At 33.4% G+C, this 17,057-nt stretch overlaps 2 protein-coding genes across 6 annotated transcripts in view; one reads left to right on the top strand and one right to left on the bottom strand.

The window, feature by feature from the left end:
- Positions 1-2,406, top strand: part of HPGDS (hematopoietic prostaglandin D synthase) — a 111,877-nt gene extending 109,471 nt beyond the window's left edge. For both annotated transcript variants that reach the window (XM_036914106.2, XM_036914105.2), the window contains one exon: positions 2,076-2,406. In XM_036914106.2, the coding sequence (XP_036770001.1) occupies positions 2,076-2,240 (165 nt within the window). In that variant the 3' untranslated portion in view covers positions 2,241-2,406. The remainder of the gene's footprint in view (positions 1-2,075) is intronic.
- Positions 2,407-5,066: 2,660 nt separating this feature from the next.
- The window catches only part of SMARCAD1 (SWI/SNF-related, matrix-associated actin-dependent regulator of chromatin, subfamily a, containing DEAD/H box 1), an 88,355-nt gene continuing 76,364 nt past the window's right edge, over positions 5,067-17,057 (bottom strand). For all 4 annotated transcript variants that reach the window (XM_036914102.2, XM_036914101.2, XM_036914103.2 and 1 more), the window contains 9 exons: positions 16,425-16,562; positions 15,129-15,224; positions 14,921-15,038; positions 14,577-14,698; positions 13,368-13,556; positions 12,668-12,786; positions 11,602-11,784; positions 10,138-10,247; positions 5,067-6,412 (listed from right to left, as the gene is read on the bottom strand). In XM_036914102.2, coding sequence (XP_036769997.1) covers positions 6,351-6,412; positions 10,138-10,247; positions 11,602-11,784; positions 12,668-12,786; positions 13,368-13,556; positions 14,577-14,698; positions 14,921-15,038; positions 15,129-15,224; positions 16,425-16,562 — 1,137 coding nt within the window. In that variant the 3' untranslated portion in view covers positions 5,067-6,350. The remainder of the gene's footprint in view (positions 6,413-10,137; positions 10,248-11,601; positions 11,785-12,667; positions 12,787-13,367; positions 13,557-14,576; positions 14,699-14,920; positions 15,039-15,128; positions 15,225-16,424; positions 16,563-17,057) is intronic.

Here is a 17,057-nt window from a genome sequence, read left to right as displayed (position 1 = left end):
TACACATAATTTTTTCAATAATGTTGGGAATTCTTTTTGAGACATACAATAATTTGAAAAAAACATTTTCTTTTCTCTAGTTTATTGTAAGGATACAGCATATAATACATATAATGTATGTGTTAATCGACTGTTTCTGTTGTCAGTAAGGCTTTTAGTCAACAGCAGGATATTAGTAGTTAAGTTTTTAGGGACTCAACAGTTATATATGGACTGTACAGGGGATGGGCACCCCGACACCATGATGTTCAAGGGTCCAACATATTCCGTGACAACAAAAACATTTTAAAAAGCTAACACTACAAAGCAAAGTGAAACAAATGAGCCTGTGTCAAACTGATGCAGAGAGCATGTGGAGAAGTACAGATGTACTCAATTAGTGATGAACTATTTTAAGAAATATCATCATTTGTAAAACATAGTAAGTTGACTATTTCATTACAGATATTTTCTCAGGACAAAAATGTCATCATACACCAATTTTAGTAATCATATTGTTGGTGGTACTGGGTACAGTGGTATTGTTTTCTGGTATCATTATATCTATGTGGGGTAAAGCTGTTTGTGCATGTCATCAAGAACCAGGATCTCCAAATGTGGGAGAAAGAAGATACAGACGTAAGATCAATTAGGTTAAGTAAACATCCTATTTCTGAATGTGAACTAGATGTAAAAGTGTAACTTATGATACACTTTATCTTAGGATAAAGACAAAAGCATTTTGCATCTCTTCTTAAAACGATGACCAACCCAGTTGCCCTGGGCATACCTAGGACCCAGATTCTGGTATCTAAAATAATAAAAGGAACAAGGGCTTCTTGGAGAAGTGGCTTATTTTCAGTTTGGGATGGGAAGTATAAAAGATGAGCTGGCAATATTACCTTGTCATACCAGAAGCAAATAAATTATCAAAGACAACTTGGGTTGTGTCAAAAGAACTCAGAGGTCACCTTGAAGAGGCTCCCACTGGCCACAGATGGGACAATTCAAACTTTAATAAGAATATTAATAGCAATAGGTTGAAACAAATAAAAATGAACCAATCCATGAATTTATGACAACCACCATCACATGTACACACAAACCCCAAAACCAAACTAAATGTCAACAGTTACTTTTATTAGATGCTATGAGCCGAATTATTATTCTGAAAACTGTTAAAAACAAAAAGGGGGAAAGAAGGAGTTTGAGTAAGGCGTTTATCTTGTCTTTCCCATGCCAACTGTACCTTAAGATAAAAATTGATGGAAAAGGTATGTTTTCATAAAAGTATTCCAGTTAATAAGGAGAGATCAAACTATCACCATTTTCCAACTCTTGATGAATTAACACATGTAGGCACTGACTATCAATAATTGTTAATATCACAAAAAGGTGAAACAGCCAGGTATTATGGGCCTATGGAGGAGCACATCACCAATGAAGTAGTCTTGCCAAGAAAATAAAATATAACTCTGACTTAGATGCTGTGGTAGGTCAGAGTCCCTGTCTCCAAGGAGGCTGTGTTCTAGGAGACAAGATAGATTGCTTTTTGAGGCGCTCTCATGACTTACTCAGACCACTGTCTGCCCAGTGCTGGCATGACACAGAAGCAAACTTTAACATCTTTCGTCTCAACTTTCAGCCTCACCACACATCCCTTCATTTCTTCCCACTGATTCTTCAACAGCCTTTCCTAAAATGTTTCTCTTCCTGCCTTACTGGCTGAACATCCAATGATTCTGCTTTGTCCTATAATGGACATTTTGGAACAGACGAAAAAAATACTGATTGTGTTATTAGATGAAGGAAAATACACTATCAGAGAGAGGTGGAGATTGAATCAAGTTACAAGAGTATGTACTGTAAAATCCCATTTTAGTAAAAACATACACAAATACATAGATAGAAAAATACCATATACACAGAGGTGTTGGTAACCTCTTGGTGTTGGGGGTATGGTGTGATCTGTAATTTTTAATCAAACACCCATTTCACTTTTGTAGTAACAGATTTCAAATTTAAAAAACTAATTTTAGAATAGGAGATTATTATCTTTTATGTTCATTTGGAAATTTTTGTTTCCTTTAAACTAGGTAACTTGGGCAGATTTCTACTGGGAAATTTGCAGTACCACACTTTTGGTCTTTAAACCTGACTTACTGGACATCCTACCCAGGCTGGTGACATTGCGGAAGAAGGTCCAAGCCATTCCTGCAATCGCTGACTGGATGCAACGAAGGCCCCAAACCAAACTCTAGGGGTACCTGCTGCCCCCAGACTTTGCTGTGCTTCACAGTGTCACTCCCATCAGATAAGAGGTTAATCAGCCTGCCATTATCCACACACTCCCTTCCCCAGGTCCACCAAGGCTTTTACTTTTGCTATATTCTGCCTTAAAAAAAAATAAAGGAAGGGGAAAAAGGGCATTTCGTTTCTAGTATCGTTTTTTTCATAATGGCTTCACATTTACAAATGAGGAAAAAAAGTTTATGATAACACAGGCAGGCCTAGTTTTGCACCAGTTCCATCATGTATGAATTTCAGTCACAATGGTTTAGTTAAGTAACACATTTTTCCTCCAAATGGTTTGGACTTCAGTTACCATGGTGTGTTAACTGTAATTCCATAAAGTATAAACCTTGCTTCTGTCTCGGCAGTCCACAGAGCGCTATGTAAGGAACAGATGCACAGCATGACCAACAACCGATCTTTCAAAGTCTGTTAGTGACTGGTCACTGCATGTCTGTTCATCACACACACACAGCAAAGGGTGCACTTGCACTAACTGTTTCTCAGTGACAAATCCACTTGACATTTCACAAAAATGGTAATTGAAGAAGGGAATTCACCAACAAAGATGTGGCCGCCCTGCACTGAGCTAGTCTATCAGGGCCATTTTTCCAGATGCTTACTTTGCATCTCTGTCACATTTTGGTAATTCTTGCTGTACTGTAAAGTCCTCCATTATCATTTGTTCTGGTTATCAGGATTAGTAATTACGACTTGCTGAGAGCCCAGATGATGGGTAGCATTTCTGAGCAACGAAGTGTTTTAAAATTAAGGTACATACATTTTTTTTTAGACCTAATGCTACTGCACACGTTAGACTATAGTATAAACATTTTTACATGCACTAGAAAATCAAGAAAATTGACTCACTTTATTGCCGTATTCACTTTAGCACAGCTGTCTGCACCTGAATGCCCAGTATCTCCAAGGTATGCCTGTAACTAGATCATCCAACCCGTTTTAAACAATTATTGGAACATCAAATTTTAGTTCAATTAACCTAACATTATTAAGATTGGATTATCTAATCTTAGTATGTCATGTTATATATGGAAACAGACTAGTCAAGTAAAGGGTCTTATACTTGAAATGCAGGGTGAGGAAGGAGAACATAGTTGAGAAGCCAAAAATGAGGAGAACATGTCGGGGAGAAACAAAAGGAAAAAGAAAGCACAGCTAAGTATGACCTTGTTTAATGTACTCCTTTCCTACCAACAATGTTCTATGGGGAAAAAATGTTAAATACTTTACACATTTTTAAGGATTACACATAAAAACAAAGTGTATGTCCCAAGTAACTTGCTTCTTTGGATATCTTACCAACAGTGGCTGTTAATAAATTATAACAGATGAGTAAATCTCATTGCAAAGTACTCTGTCATCCAAGTCCTAAGAAAAAAAATCATCCTTCACAAAAGAAATTCAAATTGTAATCTAGGTAATCAAAGTGTTAACTTTTCTTCCCTCTTATGCATGTTCATTTGCCTCCATATAATTACATTCTGACGAGCTTTAATGAAAACAGAATTTAGAAGTGATAAATGCAATGCTTATCTAAAATTACGAAAATTCAAAATAAGGTAATCAGTCCCACTTACTTACACAGATCATTATGCAAAGATAAAATGCAACCACAGCAGGTTTCATAAGAATATATCTCATTTCAATAACATTATCATTAACTTTACCTTTTTTCACTGAAGGACAACACATTCCATTATCCCATCCTGCACCCAAATTAAATGTTTCCTTGCTGATTACATGATAAAGTGTAACAGAGGATATGAAGGAGTCAGAGCAGAAATTGAATCGCATGTTACATTTATAATCAGAAAAAGAAAACTGCATACATTTTGGGAATTAGAGAGTTAAAAAGAATCAGTTCCTTAATTTTATGGATCATTTAAATATATGTTGCTTAAGGCTACACATACGGAAACCAAAGCTCCCAATGCTCCTATCTAACCACTGTATAACACCAACAACTAACAACATGAATGTTTCAACATAAACATTTACTGGAATACTTTCCAGTCTACTGGGTCAGGAAGAGTTATGAAAACACATAGGCATATGTCTTTTAGCTCTGCATGACTTGAATTAGAAAAATAAAAGTTGTTTCAGTTGGTCAAGATATTAATCCAACAACTGTGGCTTTTTATCTATCCTCCCCTAACTGATAATGAGTTATGTTTACTGACATCAGACCATGAAGGGACTAATGAGAATACATTCTAAGTAAAAATTTCCAGTTTACTGAGAAACAAACAATATTAAGCACATAGTATGATTGCCATTTGTGTTCAATATTGTATTTTTTTTTGAGGGTAAGGGAGGGTTAGGAACTATTAAAAAGGGTGTGAAAATAAATTTATAATTTTAAGTATTTCTATTAAGTCTAAGACATATTAGGAGAATACATTTCATTAAAGATATATATTTAACAATAACAAAAGAAAGAGTCTTTCCCTAGAGACACATAACAGAAAAGTTATGAGGAATCCATTATGAGATTTATAAGGTGATATTCACAACAATGCCTAAGTAGCTGATTTGGGTAGCATGCTGCAGAAGGAGGTAGTAATAGTATTTGCTGATTCCTTTTAGCCACATTACACTAAAATATATTGAATATGTTCAATATGCCTTCAAGTCTGGGTATGTTTAGTGAGTCATAGGACGTTAAGAATCACAGTGAAAGTTCATTAATCCTCCAACTCCCCAGGGTTATATTACCTTGGCAAATTAGTAAATCAGGATGCCTTGGAAGTATAATCTCCAATCGTTAACAAATATCTGATTTATAAATAAGTTTATTTATAATGATATTTACATAATAAAAATAAAACACATGAAACTCACAAGTTATACAAATAAACTGATGTATAATAAAAACAGCAATATAGACTGACAGGCAAAAATTTAAAGAAAGGTTTAATAAAGAGCTAAACATCAAGTAGACAACTTTACTTCTAAATTTCACTGCGTCACCCACACTGAATTGGAATTGAACAATGGTTCTCTCTTCAGGAGGTCCTGTACTGGAAATTCTAGAAACTGGCAAATTATATTTTGATAAGAGTTTAAAGTTAATGACCTATTTCCATGCAGTACCTAATGCTGCATTAATGTGAAGTCACATTCAGTCTGCTGGGTAGTGAAATAACCTGTTAATCTATTCTGCCAGGCTAGAAAAATGTTGCCAACATTTTGCTGATAAGTGGAGATGTGGCAGGAATAAACTGCCATCTAGAGAGTAAAGAGACCTGGAGCGGAAGTGACTGGGCAACAGTTTCAGAAGCAAAAGCCAGGAGAGAGAAATCAATGAAAACATGCACAAGAATAGCTAGAGTAATAAGCACAATCAGTGCAGGTGGGAAATGAACAGAAGGGATTCATTCATGGAGCAAGATGAGGGCTTCTTTAGTCACCACTCACTGGAAAACAACTTAGTGCCTAGCCAAAGAAATTTGTTTGAACAGAAGCACTAGAAGGACCTGGGGGTGTTAGTATATGGAATGCCACCTTTAAATTCAGGTTGAGTTCTTGTTGACAGTGGTGAACATCTGCTTCAAATAGCAATAAAATGAAGGCTATATCATCTATACAGCTGCATTCTTTAAACTGACATAATAAAAAGGAAGTTCAAATGAGACAAGCAAAAATAAGACATAAGCATTGTCAAATAAGGCACATGTAAAAATCTACACACATTATCCAGTGAAAGACAATATATATATATTTGGAGGTAGAAATAATTACAAAAATACTGACATTTCTAAAGCATTAGCATATTTGTTACAAACAATCACCAACTAATCCCCATTCAGAAAACTGTTGTAAAATGATTATTCAACATCTTTAGGACTACATTATTTGTGGCTTTTTTGGAAATTTCACATGTGAGCATCTGGAGAAATCAGTTAGTGGCAAAAAAGTTGTCCATACTATGAGAAATGTAATATGGAAATTATAAAAAGGTAGAAATGTTCATAAACCCCATGGTCGTCATAATGTAAATGTCCTTGAGTGCACCAAGTTGGTATTTTCTCATCAATTAGGAATTCACAATTCTTATTTCACAGGCCCATTGACGTTTTTAGTAATGTGGCTATGTCTGCCGGCATACTTCCTTCATCACCTGCAGGTCAGAAAGTGGTGGTAAAAGGTTAATGAAAATATTTTAATAAAATATATTCTCTCTCTCCAGTTTCCTCTACCTTTGGTGAACTCCTAATTATCTTTCAATGCCCAGTTTTCTTCAGTGTCATTCCCTGTTCAAAAACCTTCCCGAATCCCTGCTTCCTCTGTGCTCATGTTCATACACTGCCAGCACAGCAACCTACAAGTTATTTCTGATTTGTTATGTAGATAGGAATATAAAGGTACACATGGACAGTTTGGATCATATCCTATTATTATAGCTAAATAAAAACATTTATGTAAAAAACTGAATAGTGAAAACAACAAAGCTCCTAGATTCCAAACACAAATAATTTCATCCACACTTATATTTACAGTCCAAAGATAAATCACTTAGACTTAACTGACACATCTAAACAAAATTCTGAGAACAGAATACCAGTTGAGTATTAATCACAATAAATTACTTTTTCCTAATGTTTGCCCCAAATTTCAATTAAATGGGACCCCAGTACCTATATACATATCCAGGAATATTCAGGCCTTTCTAAGGTGTGAAAACATCTTGTGTCAAGGTGGCACAGAATCTAATCATCCTTAATTCATTCAATTAATCACTCAAGATTTTTTTTAGAAAAACTGACTTATTAATTTTCAATAATGATACAACTGGTGATTCATAAGCATTTGTATTAGTTCTGAATCACAGCTGTGAGTAACTGTATAAATTAGATGTGGATAAATGTAGCAAAACTAGTCACTTCTCTATCACAAACATACCTCACTTTGACATTTGTCCTGAACTAACTGACACCATGAGTAAATAACTGGACAAATCCAGATTACAGTAAGACAAGAAGACACTCCAAAATTAATATTACAATAGTTGCAGGGACAGGAGGAAAGAAGGAAAAGGTAAGGAGACTCTTACATTTAAAGATACTAAAGTTATAATCAGTAGAATGTAATATGTGAACTCTGTCTCTTTTTATAAAGCTTTAAAAGACATGAAGGGGATAATTGGAAAATCTTGATATGGACAATATGATGCTTGGAAATTGTTAATTTTCTTGGATGTTATAATGGTACTGTGGCAACTTAGAGTATGTTGAAATATCAGGAACGAAGTGTCATGTCTACAACTGATATGAAATGGTTCATAGGGGCAAAAAAGGCAGATGGCACATGTTACATCTCTTAGATTCATTCATACTATGCTATGCTTTCAACATTTTTGCATTAAAATTCCATAATAAAAAAGTTTTAAAAGGTAGAAAATTAATATATTCATGGTAAGGGAGAATAAAGAAACACACATACACACAAACCACAATCCTTAGTGTGTATCAGAAACATCCGTCCCACCCTATTTCTGACTGAGAAGGGACAGGGCTGGGCTTGAGAATTTGCATCTCAAGCTGGCAATTTCCAGGGAGAGGGTGCTGCTGCGGATGCAGCAGCTTTACTCTGAGCTCCTGATAAGCGGGGAGGGGAGTGCACACAGACCGTTAACATAAAGCACAGACATGCTCAATTATGAATATACTTTTTGTTTACAGGGGAAAGGACCTCACTGTGAGAGATGAAAAAAAGGGTATACATGACGTACTCTCATCAAATTGTTTAAATGAAACCAGGGACAAAGCTCAAGACAAAATCATTAGAGGTAAGAGATTAAATAGAGACCGTAATGTATCCTTAGTTTACCAAATAAAACACTGGGAAAAACTGATAGACAAACAGCTTTAACAAACAAGAGGAAAATTTCTTACAGAAGAGAAGGGGTAACTGGCAGGAAATCCTTTACAACCAAACGTTTTAAAGCTAGTGGCCTGACAGCATAGCTGAAATAAGTTGCTATTTTGATGTGAAATAGCTAAATTTGTAGATTAAACAAATTCATAGAAATACAAATTAACACGAATTCTGATTGGAAACAACTGAACATACAAACCACCTCTGCTCTCACCTGAAATACCATTAAAATGCCATGGAAAAGAAGTTAGGGGGCATTAAACAGAAGAGAAAACCAGAAGAAAAAGATCTCTTACTGGATAGAGAGCTGTGAACAAATTTTGGAAGATGAAAAGCCGATGGAAGAATGGAAAGTAACTACTGGGAACAGGAAAATTAACTATTTGAACATGACAACAGCCCTCACTCCTTTCATTGACCCTCAGCTCTGAGAATGCAGCCAGTGGGCATTTACTACTTCTCCCAACATCCTCACTTCACGAAAGAGTATGTTTCTGGGGAAGTGAACTAGCACATGAGAAACAACCTACGGGTAAGGAAAATTAAAGGCAGCTGGGAGTTTGACAGTCATATAGTTGAGTCCCTGCTTGATTAACTGATGATTCTATTTAAAGACATATTACTAGGATAAAATCTATGTATCTGGATATTTGCTGGCATTGCTAAAAGAGATTTTACCTTATGTACTTAATCACTTTACTAAATTAAAAAAGTTGTCTTGACAAAATAATCAGGAAAAATGTTGCTTAGTGGAGTAAACTTTGTGTGTCCCCTCTACTGCTTTGGCTGGCTAATGTGAAACTGGTGGGCTGCCAAATCCACACGTTTAGTAATTATTGTTTACCGTTTATGTTTTGATCATCCTACTTATCCTCAACCTTAAGGGTCTAACTCAGTTGTTTCTTAAACTTTCTCTAATGCCCACTTCCCCAACCTGGCAGAGCATCCGGAAATAAATACCATATAGAAAGGACACATACTGATTTCATCATTTATCTTTCTCTCTCAAGACAGATTAAAATGTATTAAATTCTTTATTGTGGAGAGTGCCTAATAAATACTGGGACATAGTAAATATTCAACAGAATTTTGATCAACTGAAATGAAACATCAATATTAGAAATATCCTTATTAGAATAATGGTAAGACTTGCCAATTAAATTTAACATTAAATAAAAAGGGCAAGATGCAAAAGACTGCATGCTAACTTGTGTTAAAGAAAGAAAGAGTATCTACTTACTTCTATTGGCATAAAATAACTGGTCACACACTTAAAAAAAAAAGAGCTAATTAATGTGTCACCTTTATGGGGAAGCTGGGTGACAGGGTGGGAAGGAGACTTTTGTTTCTTCTTTTCTTTTGAATTTTAAACTATGTGAATGTTTTATCTTCTAATATATACATACATGTGTATGTATATATATATATATAATTTTAAGCTTATAAAACTTTAAAAATGATTTTTTTTCAAAAAGATGGGAGTGGAAAGGGTTCTCTTGTGAGTTCTTACACTCATCTGCTTTCACAGGAAACTTAGTTTTGAAAAATGTACTTTATTACCTTCTAGTACAGTAAATTTGCTAGTCAAAATTAAGTCACTATAAATACTAGAGTTTTTAATAAGTTAATTTTATGCCATGTTATTTTAAATCTTTATATTCATAAATAATCCTTACATAATATGTAAATCATAAAATTATGGATCCAATTTTAATTTATTTCCAGATGTTTTGGTGTCAGAGGGATGGAAGAGAGAAATTTCCAAAGTCCGAAAGTTTATATAAATCTGACAAAATGATCTTTGTTATTGTACTACTTTGGAAATGAATATGCTTATCTTCTCCCATGAAATCCTCAAACTGTATTCCAGTTAAAAACTCAGACCATCTTTGTTATTCTCTTGCTACAGCTAATTTGATGCCTTTTCATATAAAGAAGTATTAAGGTTTCTGCTTATAAACAACTTACCTTCATCTACTGTGGTCATATCTTGCTCTAGTTTCAATTTCTGTTGATTAATTTTTAGCATGGATTCTTCAATTGTCCCTTGGCTTATTAATTTTATAACTAGTACTTCTCTAAAAAAAGTACAAGACATGTCTGTTGGTTACTTAATTTAAAAGTATTTGAATACATATAACTGATATAAGTCATCTTAGGGTTCAAAAGGATAATTTGAAAATTGTGTAACAAATATATCCATAAGGTAAAAATTTCCTTTTACTCAAACTAACTTGAGATTAACATTTTCTGAGCTATAACTTTTAAATATCCTTTCCTATTGCTCTAAGAAAAGAAAGAATGACACCTGTATTCTAAGATCACTGGTAAAACTATATTACAATAAACAGTTTCGGATCCACATAGGTGTTTCATGTTAAAAAGGAACATGCTTTGCTTATCAGGTTCCAAGAAATAATTCAGACAAAAAGTAAGGGAGTGCAGTAAAATATAAAGACTACATGGGAGGTTTTAGTCCCACAATAGGTACTAGTAAATAATTGGTTCATAAATGAACATATTATCATATGGAAATACAATAAATACTCTAAAAAGAAAACACTGTTTACATGTGAAAGGAATGTTGGACTGTAGGTATTTTTATCTCTTTCAGACCAATGTCAAAATTTAAACTCTTACTTGTTAAATTTAAACACTTACTTAAACTAAAATATGTACAACTCAACTAATTTTTTTCATTCATTCTTTCATTTATTAATTTTATTAAGGTATCACTGATAAACAATCTTATGAAGGTTTCACATGAGTAACATTGTGGTTACTACATTTACCCATATTTCAAGTCCCCCCTCCACACAACACACCCCATTACAGTCACTGTCCATCAGCTTAGTAAGATGCTATAATCACTACTCATCTTCTCTGTGCTATACTGCCTTTCCTGTGTCCCCCCTACATTACATGTGCTAATCATAATGCCCTTTAATCCTTCTCTCTTCTTCCTCACCCAACTTCCCCACCCTCTTCCCTTTGGTAACCACTAGTCCCTTTCTGTAGTCTGTGAGTCTGCTGTTGTTTTGTTCTTCAGTTTTGCTTTGTACAACTCAACCAATTTCTTAAAGGTAATGGGGCACAAAAGAATGTAACCAAGGACATCTGTCTCTTAAATGGTTTATCCATCAAATCTTTTCAATTACTAATCTTTTTCAAAGAGGCTGGACCATTGATAATATTTCAGTTTCTTTAGCTGCAGAACTAACTGGGTTGGGGTGGAAGGTTATTTTAATTACTAGAAAATGAATAGGTTACATAGCTGAGTTCTTATTCAACATTGCTGGTATAAAATATATCAGAAGCCACGCTTCGCTGAATATAAAAACTAAGGCAGGACATTGATAGTCTATATTATAATATTTTATACAAATTAAACTGACATTTGATTAATAATAAATTTCAACTGAAAACACTTACTTAGTCTGGCCTACTCTATGGCATCTATCTTCTGCTTGTTTGTCATTGTAAGGATTACAGTCAATATCGTGAAGTATAACAACATTTGCTGAAGTCAGGTTTATTCCTAGGCCACCAGCTTTTGTTGACAGCAGAAACACAAAGATATCCATATCGGTATTAAACTCATCAATCAGATGAATCCTGTAAGATAAATATATTAGATTAAATCTCACTAAAAGGTATTTAATTAAAACTGAAAACAGTCATATCACATGGAATATAAACTTAACAATGTAAATACATGCTTTTGGCATTACAGTTCGTTTTCCTGTATCTACTATGTTGAAAGACCTTTTCAAACTTCTTTTCTGTACTATTTATCTCTTTACTAATTATCACTTTAATTCAGTTATTCAGATTTGATTAATTCCTAAAGATCTACTTTTGTCTTTTGTTTAATGACTGCTAGCTTATTGAAATACTGCATGTGGCTTTGCAATATTTAACCTTCTAAGTGTGTTAGCTGCTACTTATAGACAGTATACCTGATGAACTAAGCATCTTAAGATCAAACTATATCCATGTATTCTCTTTAGCAAGACTTTTACCCTTACTGTAATGTGGAAAAAAATAATTCACTCTGGCTGTTTAACTAGTACTAAAGATGTGTAATGCAGTTTAAATACATTAGAAAAAGCATTCCTTTTTTTTAAGACAATATTTTCAACCTTTGGGAATTAAAAAAATAAACCACCAAAATGACCCACTTACCCTTAAAATATGAAAAGCTCAAGATTTAAAAAATAATCTGGATTTAAAGGTAAGGTGCTTTTATACTTTGAATGAGTTTTAAAGGGGAAAACAAGGTTAAGTACACAATTCTAACAGCTATTTCAAAATATTTTTGTATGTAATTCAGACCAAAAAAATTAAAAGAAAGTTTTCCTCATTTTAAGGTGATTTGAAATAATCAAACATGAGCCTCAAAACAATACAACTCTGTCAAATGCTCTACGCACTTAAAATTCTAACGTTTACTCTTAAGGTGGAGAGACTTTCTGAAACTAAAATGAAGAATACCGACCTTTCAGAAATCTGAGTCTTTCCATCTAATCTGAGGTACCTATGCTGATGATGTTTTAAAAGAACCTCTAAAATATCCAGCATCATGGTAAATTGGCTAAATAAGACAACTCTGTCACCCTGTGAAAATACATATGTGGATTAGATACATAGAAAAATAAAATGGCATAAATACCTAATGATCAATTGTTTCTTTAATAAAATGAAAGATTATAATCACAGCAAAGGTAAATTTATTGTTTTAAATTATATATAAATTAGCTTAATGTCTAAACTTAAGGCCTAAAATTTAGTTCTCAGTTTTGATTTTTAAGGACAGTTAGAACAGCTACAAAAGAACTATTTGGATTGTGATCTTACAAATTTAAGCTATGTCACATATAAACTATAGTATCTTCAAAATACTAGTTCTGAAACAACCATACAGATTTGGTCACCTATGAAATAATGACAAGATTGTTTTTTAAAAACATCCATATAGATGTATTTTACTTTTATTTTTCTCTCTGAAGTATGACAAGGAAAAGTAACCAGAATGCTCCCAGATATGCTCCAAAAAGGCTCAGAACACTTATTTCTGTACAAATGTAGAAAACAGATACAGACTAAAGCTTTAAGAAAGTCACACCATGCTAGGACTGTTTTAAAGAAGTATAACTAATTGGGCAAATACATAAGGAAGTAGCATTTTTCTTTAATACCTTCTGTTTCAATTCAGACAAGATGCATCCTAAAACTCGAAATTTTCCAGAATCTAAAATCAAGTCCATATCTAACTGGAAGTTATTAATGTGTCGATATTGTTTACAAAGTACATGTAATTCGAAGTCTGTCATAACTTCCATATCTTCAAAGATTAGGTCAGGGTTAGCCTCGCAATGTGTAGGTTCCTCAAAACAAAATAATACACATTTCAAAATGAAAATAATTTATAATATGATCAGAGCAGTCTAATAAAATTGTTTGCATCTGATAAAATATCTAAGTTACAGAACATTTTAGTGCAACAGATTTATTTAGAAAAGGAAATTAATATTCATGTTTTAGGTATAATAATGGAGGGGAAAAGTTCTTTTTAGAGAAGTATTTACTGAAATATTTATAAAGGAAAAATGTCTAGAATTTGGTTCAAAATAATCCTGGGGAGAGGTCTAAATGAAATAAGAGTAGTGTCATTCCAGATGATTTGTAGAAAATGGGTGGAGATTATATGGACAGAGAATTTCATCATACAATCCTTTCTACTTTTATATGCTTACAATTTCCAAAATAAGTTTAAAATAACATAAAATTGAAAAGACAAATGGTTGCTTTCAACACAAAGATCTGTAAGGATAACTAGGGATAGATACTTTGGTAGAATGAGGCAAGAGTAATTGCTGAAACTATAGACAAAACACAGTAAAGAAGAAATAAAATGAAGAAAATAAATGGAGAAAAATGACTCACTACCCAGGACATAAGATAAAATAAAAAATAAAATAAAGAAGTGCATTATGGAAGTCTAGATCAGGCGTTGGCAAACTTTTTCTGCAAAGGGCCAGACGTAGGTAGATAAGGCTCTGTAGGCAAAGTGATGTTTCACAACTACTGAACTCTGTGTCTGTACTGAGAAAGCGGTGACAGACAACACAGAAACAGAAGGTCATGGCTATGTTAGAATAAAGCTTTAAAGTCATAGCCACTGCTGTATTTGGCCCGAAGGCCATAGCTTGCTGACTCCTGATGTAGACTGTCAGTCCTTTTTGACTATGATGTCCTTCTAATTTTCTTGAATTTCGTCTTAAAAATGTTTTTTAAAAATATGTGGTTAATGGGTTAATAAGCTCATTAGGTCTGACTGATTTTTAGCCTAACACTGTAACCTTGTCTTAATAAAGCTGAGTGTTAGCATAATATGAAATCCTTACCTTCAGCATAAGTTGAGACATTTCCTTGAGTTTTTCAGCTGTGTAATATTGGCGATGTAATAAAGGATGATTGGCCATTTTTCTCAACTGCATCATGACATTGCACATTTCTGTGTTTTTTTCTGTGATCCAAAGAGTACACATTAAACAAAACCAAACAAAACACCCCAAGCAAATAGCTGTTTGTTGAAATATATCTCAATGCAAACAAGAAGTTTTTAAATTATTTCTTCAAATTCCAAGTAATTTTTAAAAACAGCAAATCCCCCTATCATATAACTAAACAAAATGCAGCCTCAGTCCAGGCTTATTTTTCACATAAAATTGTGAATATCAGATTATACCCATGTTATTGATAGATTTTTTCAATCTGTTGAAAAGACCCAAATAGAGTTGTTCCTGTTTTTCTGACATTGCACACAATTCAATTTGATCTTTCTTGGGGGGTAGCTGCTTGAGAACCTAGAAAGGAAAATAGTTTCAGCAAATCATTCAAATAAAGAGGAAAACAGACTTTTAGAAAACAATCATGATAAAAAATATACAAGTTACCTCTTCTTTTACTCTTCTGAGAATAAATGGTTTTATAATTTGTTTTGCATGTGCTATTCTCTCTTTTTCATATATACTTTGTTCATCTGCTGATTTCTAAGTAAAAGAAAATATCCTTTTAGAAATTTTTCATGTAACTGATCACAGTAACAGTATTACACAACATCAAAATCTCCCTCACTATAATCTGAGTTATTTTCCACAGAAATGCAATTCATTCTTGATGGATTTTACATTTGAATTCTGGGCTGTAATCTACTTCTTACAATGTCCTATGTTATTCTGAGGTTTTATGACATGTAATTATGTACTCTGCTATGGTAAGGAAATTGAACTGCACTAGCCTGTTCAGAAGTCATTAACTGATGAGTCATTGTTAATTGCTGAGGTAACTCTTCATGAAAACAGTGTGTGTGTGTTTATATAGGGAGGAGAAGGGGAAGAGAGGTAGATAACTTATATATATTTGTGGAAAATAACCCCAAAAGAAAGATAGTACTGCTGATGCAAATTGTGAGTTCTGAAAAACAGGGACAGATCCTAATCACTTTGGAGAAATTAAGTGGAATTTTATTCTAAGATGTGAAGGAGTACTCTGTATCTTATGATCTGTTAGGCCAGCAAGTGGGAGGGAATACATTAGTGAAGGTTTAAAAGGCAGTTCATTTGCAGCAGCAGAATTATCACAGAAATTCTTGCAAAATGTGACTCTGGAGAGAGTTGAGAATCTATATAAGCATTGATGTATTGGAAAATTTGGGAGTTCTTAAAGACTATACTGTGCTTTTTCTAAGCAATAGAAAAAAACTTAACCAGATTTCTTCTACACAGGATTTCTTTACTGTAACTTTTAGCAACTGTTACTTTTGTATTTATGGACTTTTATTTTAAAACATATTTCCCAGCGTAGGAATTTTCTGGGTATTTTACCTTTGCATAGTTCTAGTTTACCTATAAAGAAATGCTACTAATTTGCCTAATTTTACAAAAGATGCAATAATCAAACTTGCCTTAATACTATGTATCTGAGTTTTCCAATTTAAAAGTGTCCTTTTCAGAAAACTAAGATATTAAAAACCAGAACTTTTAGACACTGATCACAGAAGTCACCAATTTATTTCCCACTGTATTTTGGCTGACTTCCCAACTCACACAAGTTCAGGGCTCTCAACTATTTAAACTTACTTCACAGAGCATATATACTATGAAAACAAGGCAAAAACATAAAAATAGAAAAATGGCCCAGGTAAAACACGAAGTTACATATTTGGGAGAAAAATATTAATTTATGCTTACTGTCTTAGAAGAAAACATTCTTCGTATTTCACTGGTGCTACTACTAAACATATGTGGCATAACAAAATTCAACAGAGACATGAGTTCTAAGAGATTATTCTGTACAGGTGTTCCTGTGAGCAGCAAACGGTTATTTGCCTGTGAATCAAAGTAAAATTTAGATTAGTTTCTTGTTTTTGTTTTTAGAGTTACATGTTTCTTGTGTACAGGGAAGGAAAAAAATTTTAACACCATTATTAAAAATGTAACATTCTGTAATAAAAGATTAGTAATTTGGAAAAATTATTATCTACTGTACTTAATGTAGAATGGATAAAGCTAAGAATTTTGTTTTTTAAGCCCATAACTTTTGTCTTCATATCACGTTTCATGTGGTAATGAAAGAAGATAGATTATTTGATATTCATGTTTATTATATAATGGGGGCTGGTAAATCAAGGCTAAGGAGCTATGAATGGTTTTTACATTTTAAAGCGTTGTTAAAAAAATAAAAGAAAAGCAAAGAACAAGTGACAGAAACTGAATGGCCTACAAAGCATGAAATATTTACCATCTGGCTCTTTACAGAAAAAGTTCGGTGACCCCTGATATAAAACAGTGTAACATTAAAATACGTAACCTAAAATTTTATTA

Source organism: Manis pentadactyla, chromosome 5 (genome assembly GCF_030020395.1).
Source record: "Manis pentadactyla isolate mManPen7 chromosome 5, mManPen7.hap1, whole genome shotgun sequence".
Lineage (NCBI taxonomy): Eukaryota > Metazoa > Chordata > Mammalia > Pholidota > Manidae > Manis > Manis pentadactyla.
Note: the sequence above shows the minus strand (reverse complement) of the source record. Positions and strands in the feature narration are given on the sequence as shown.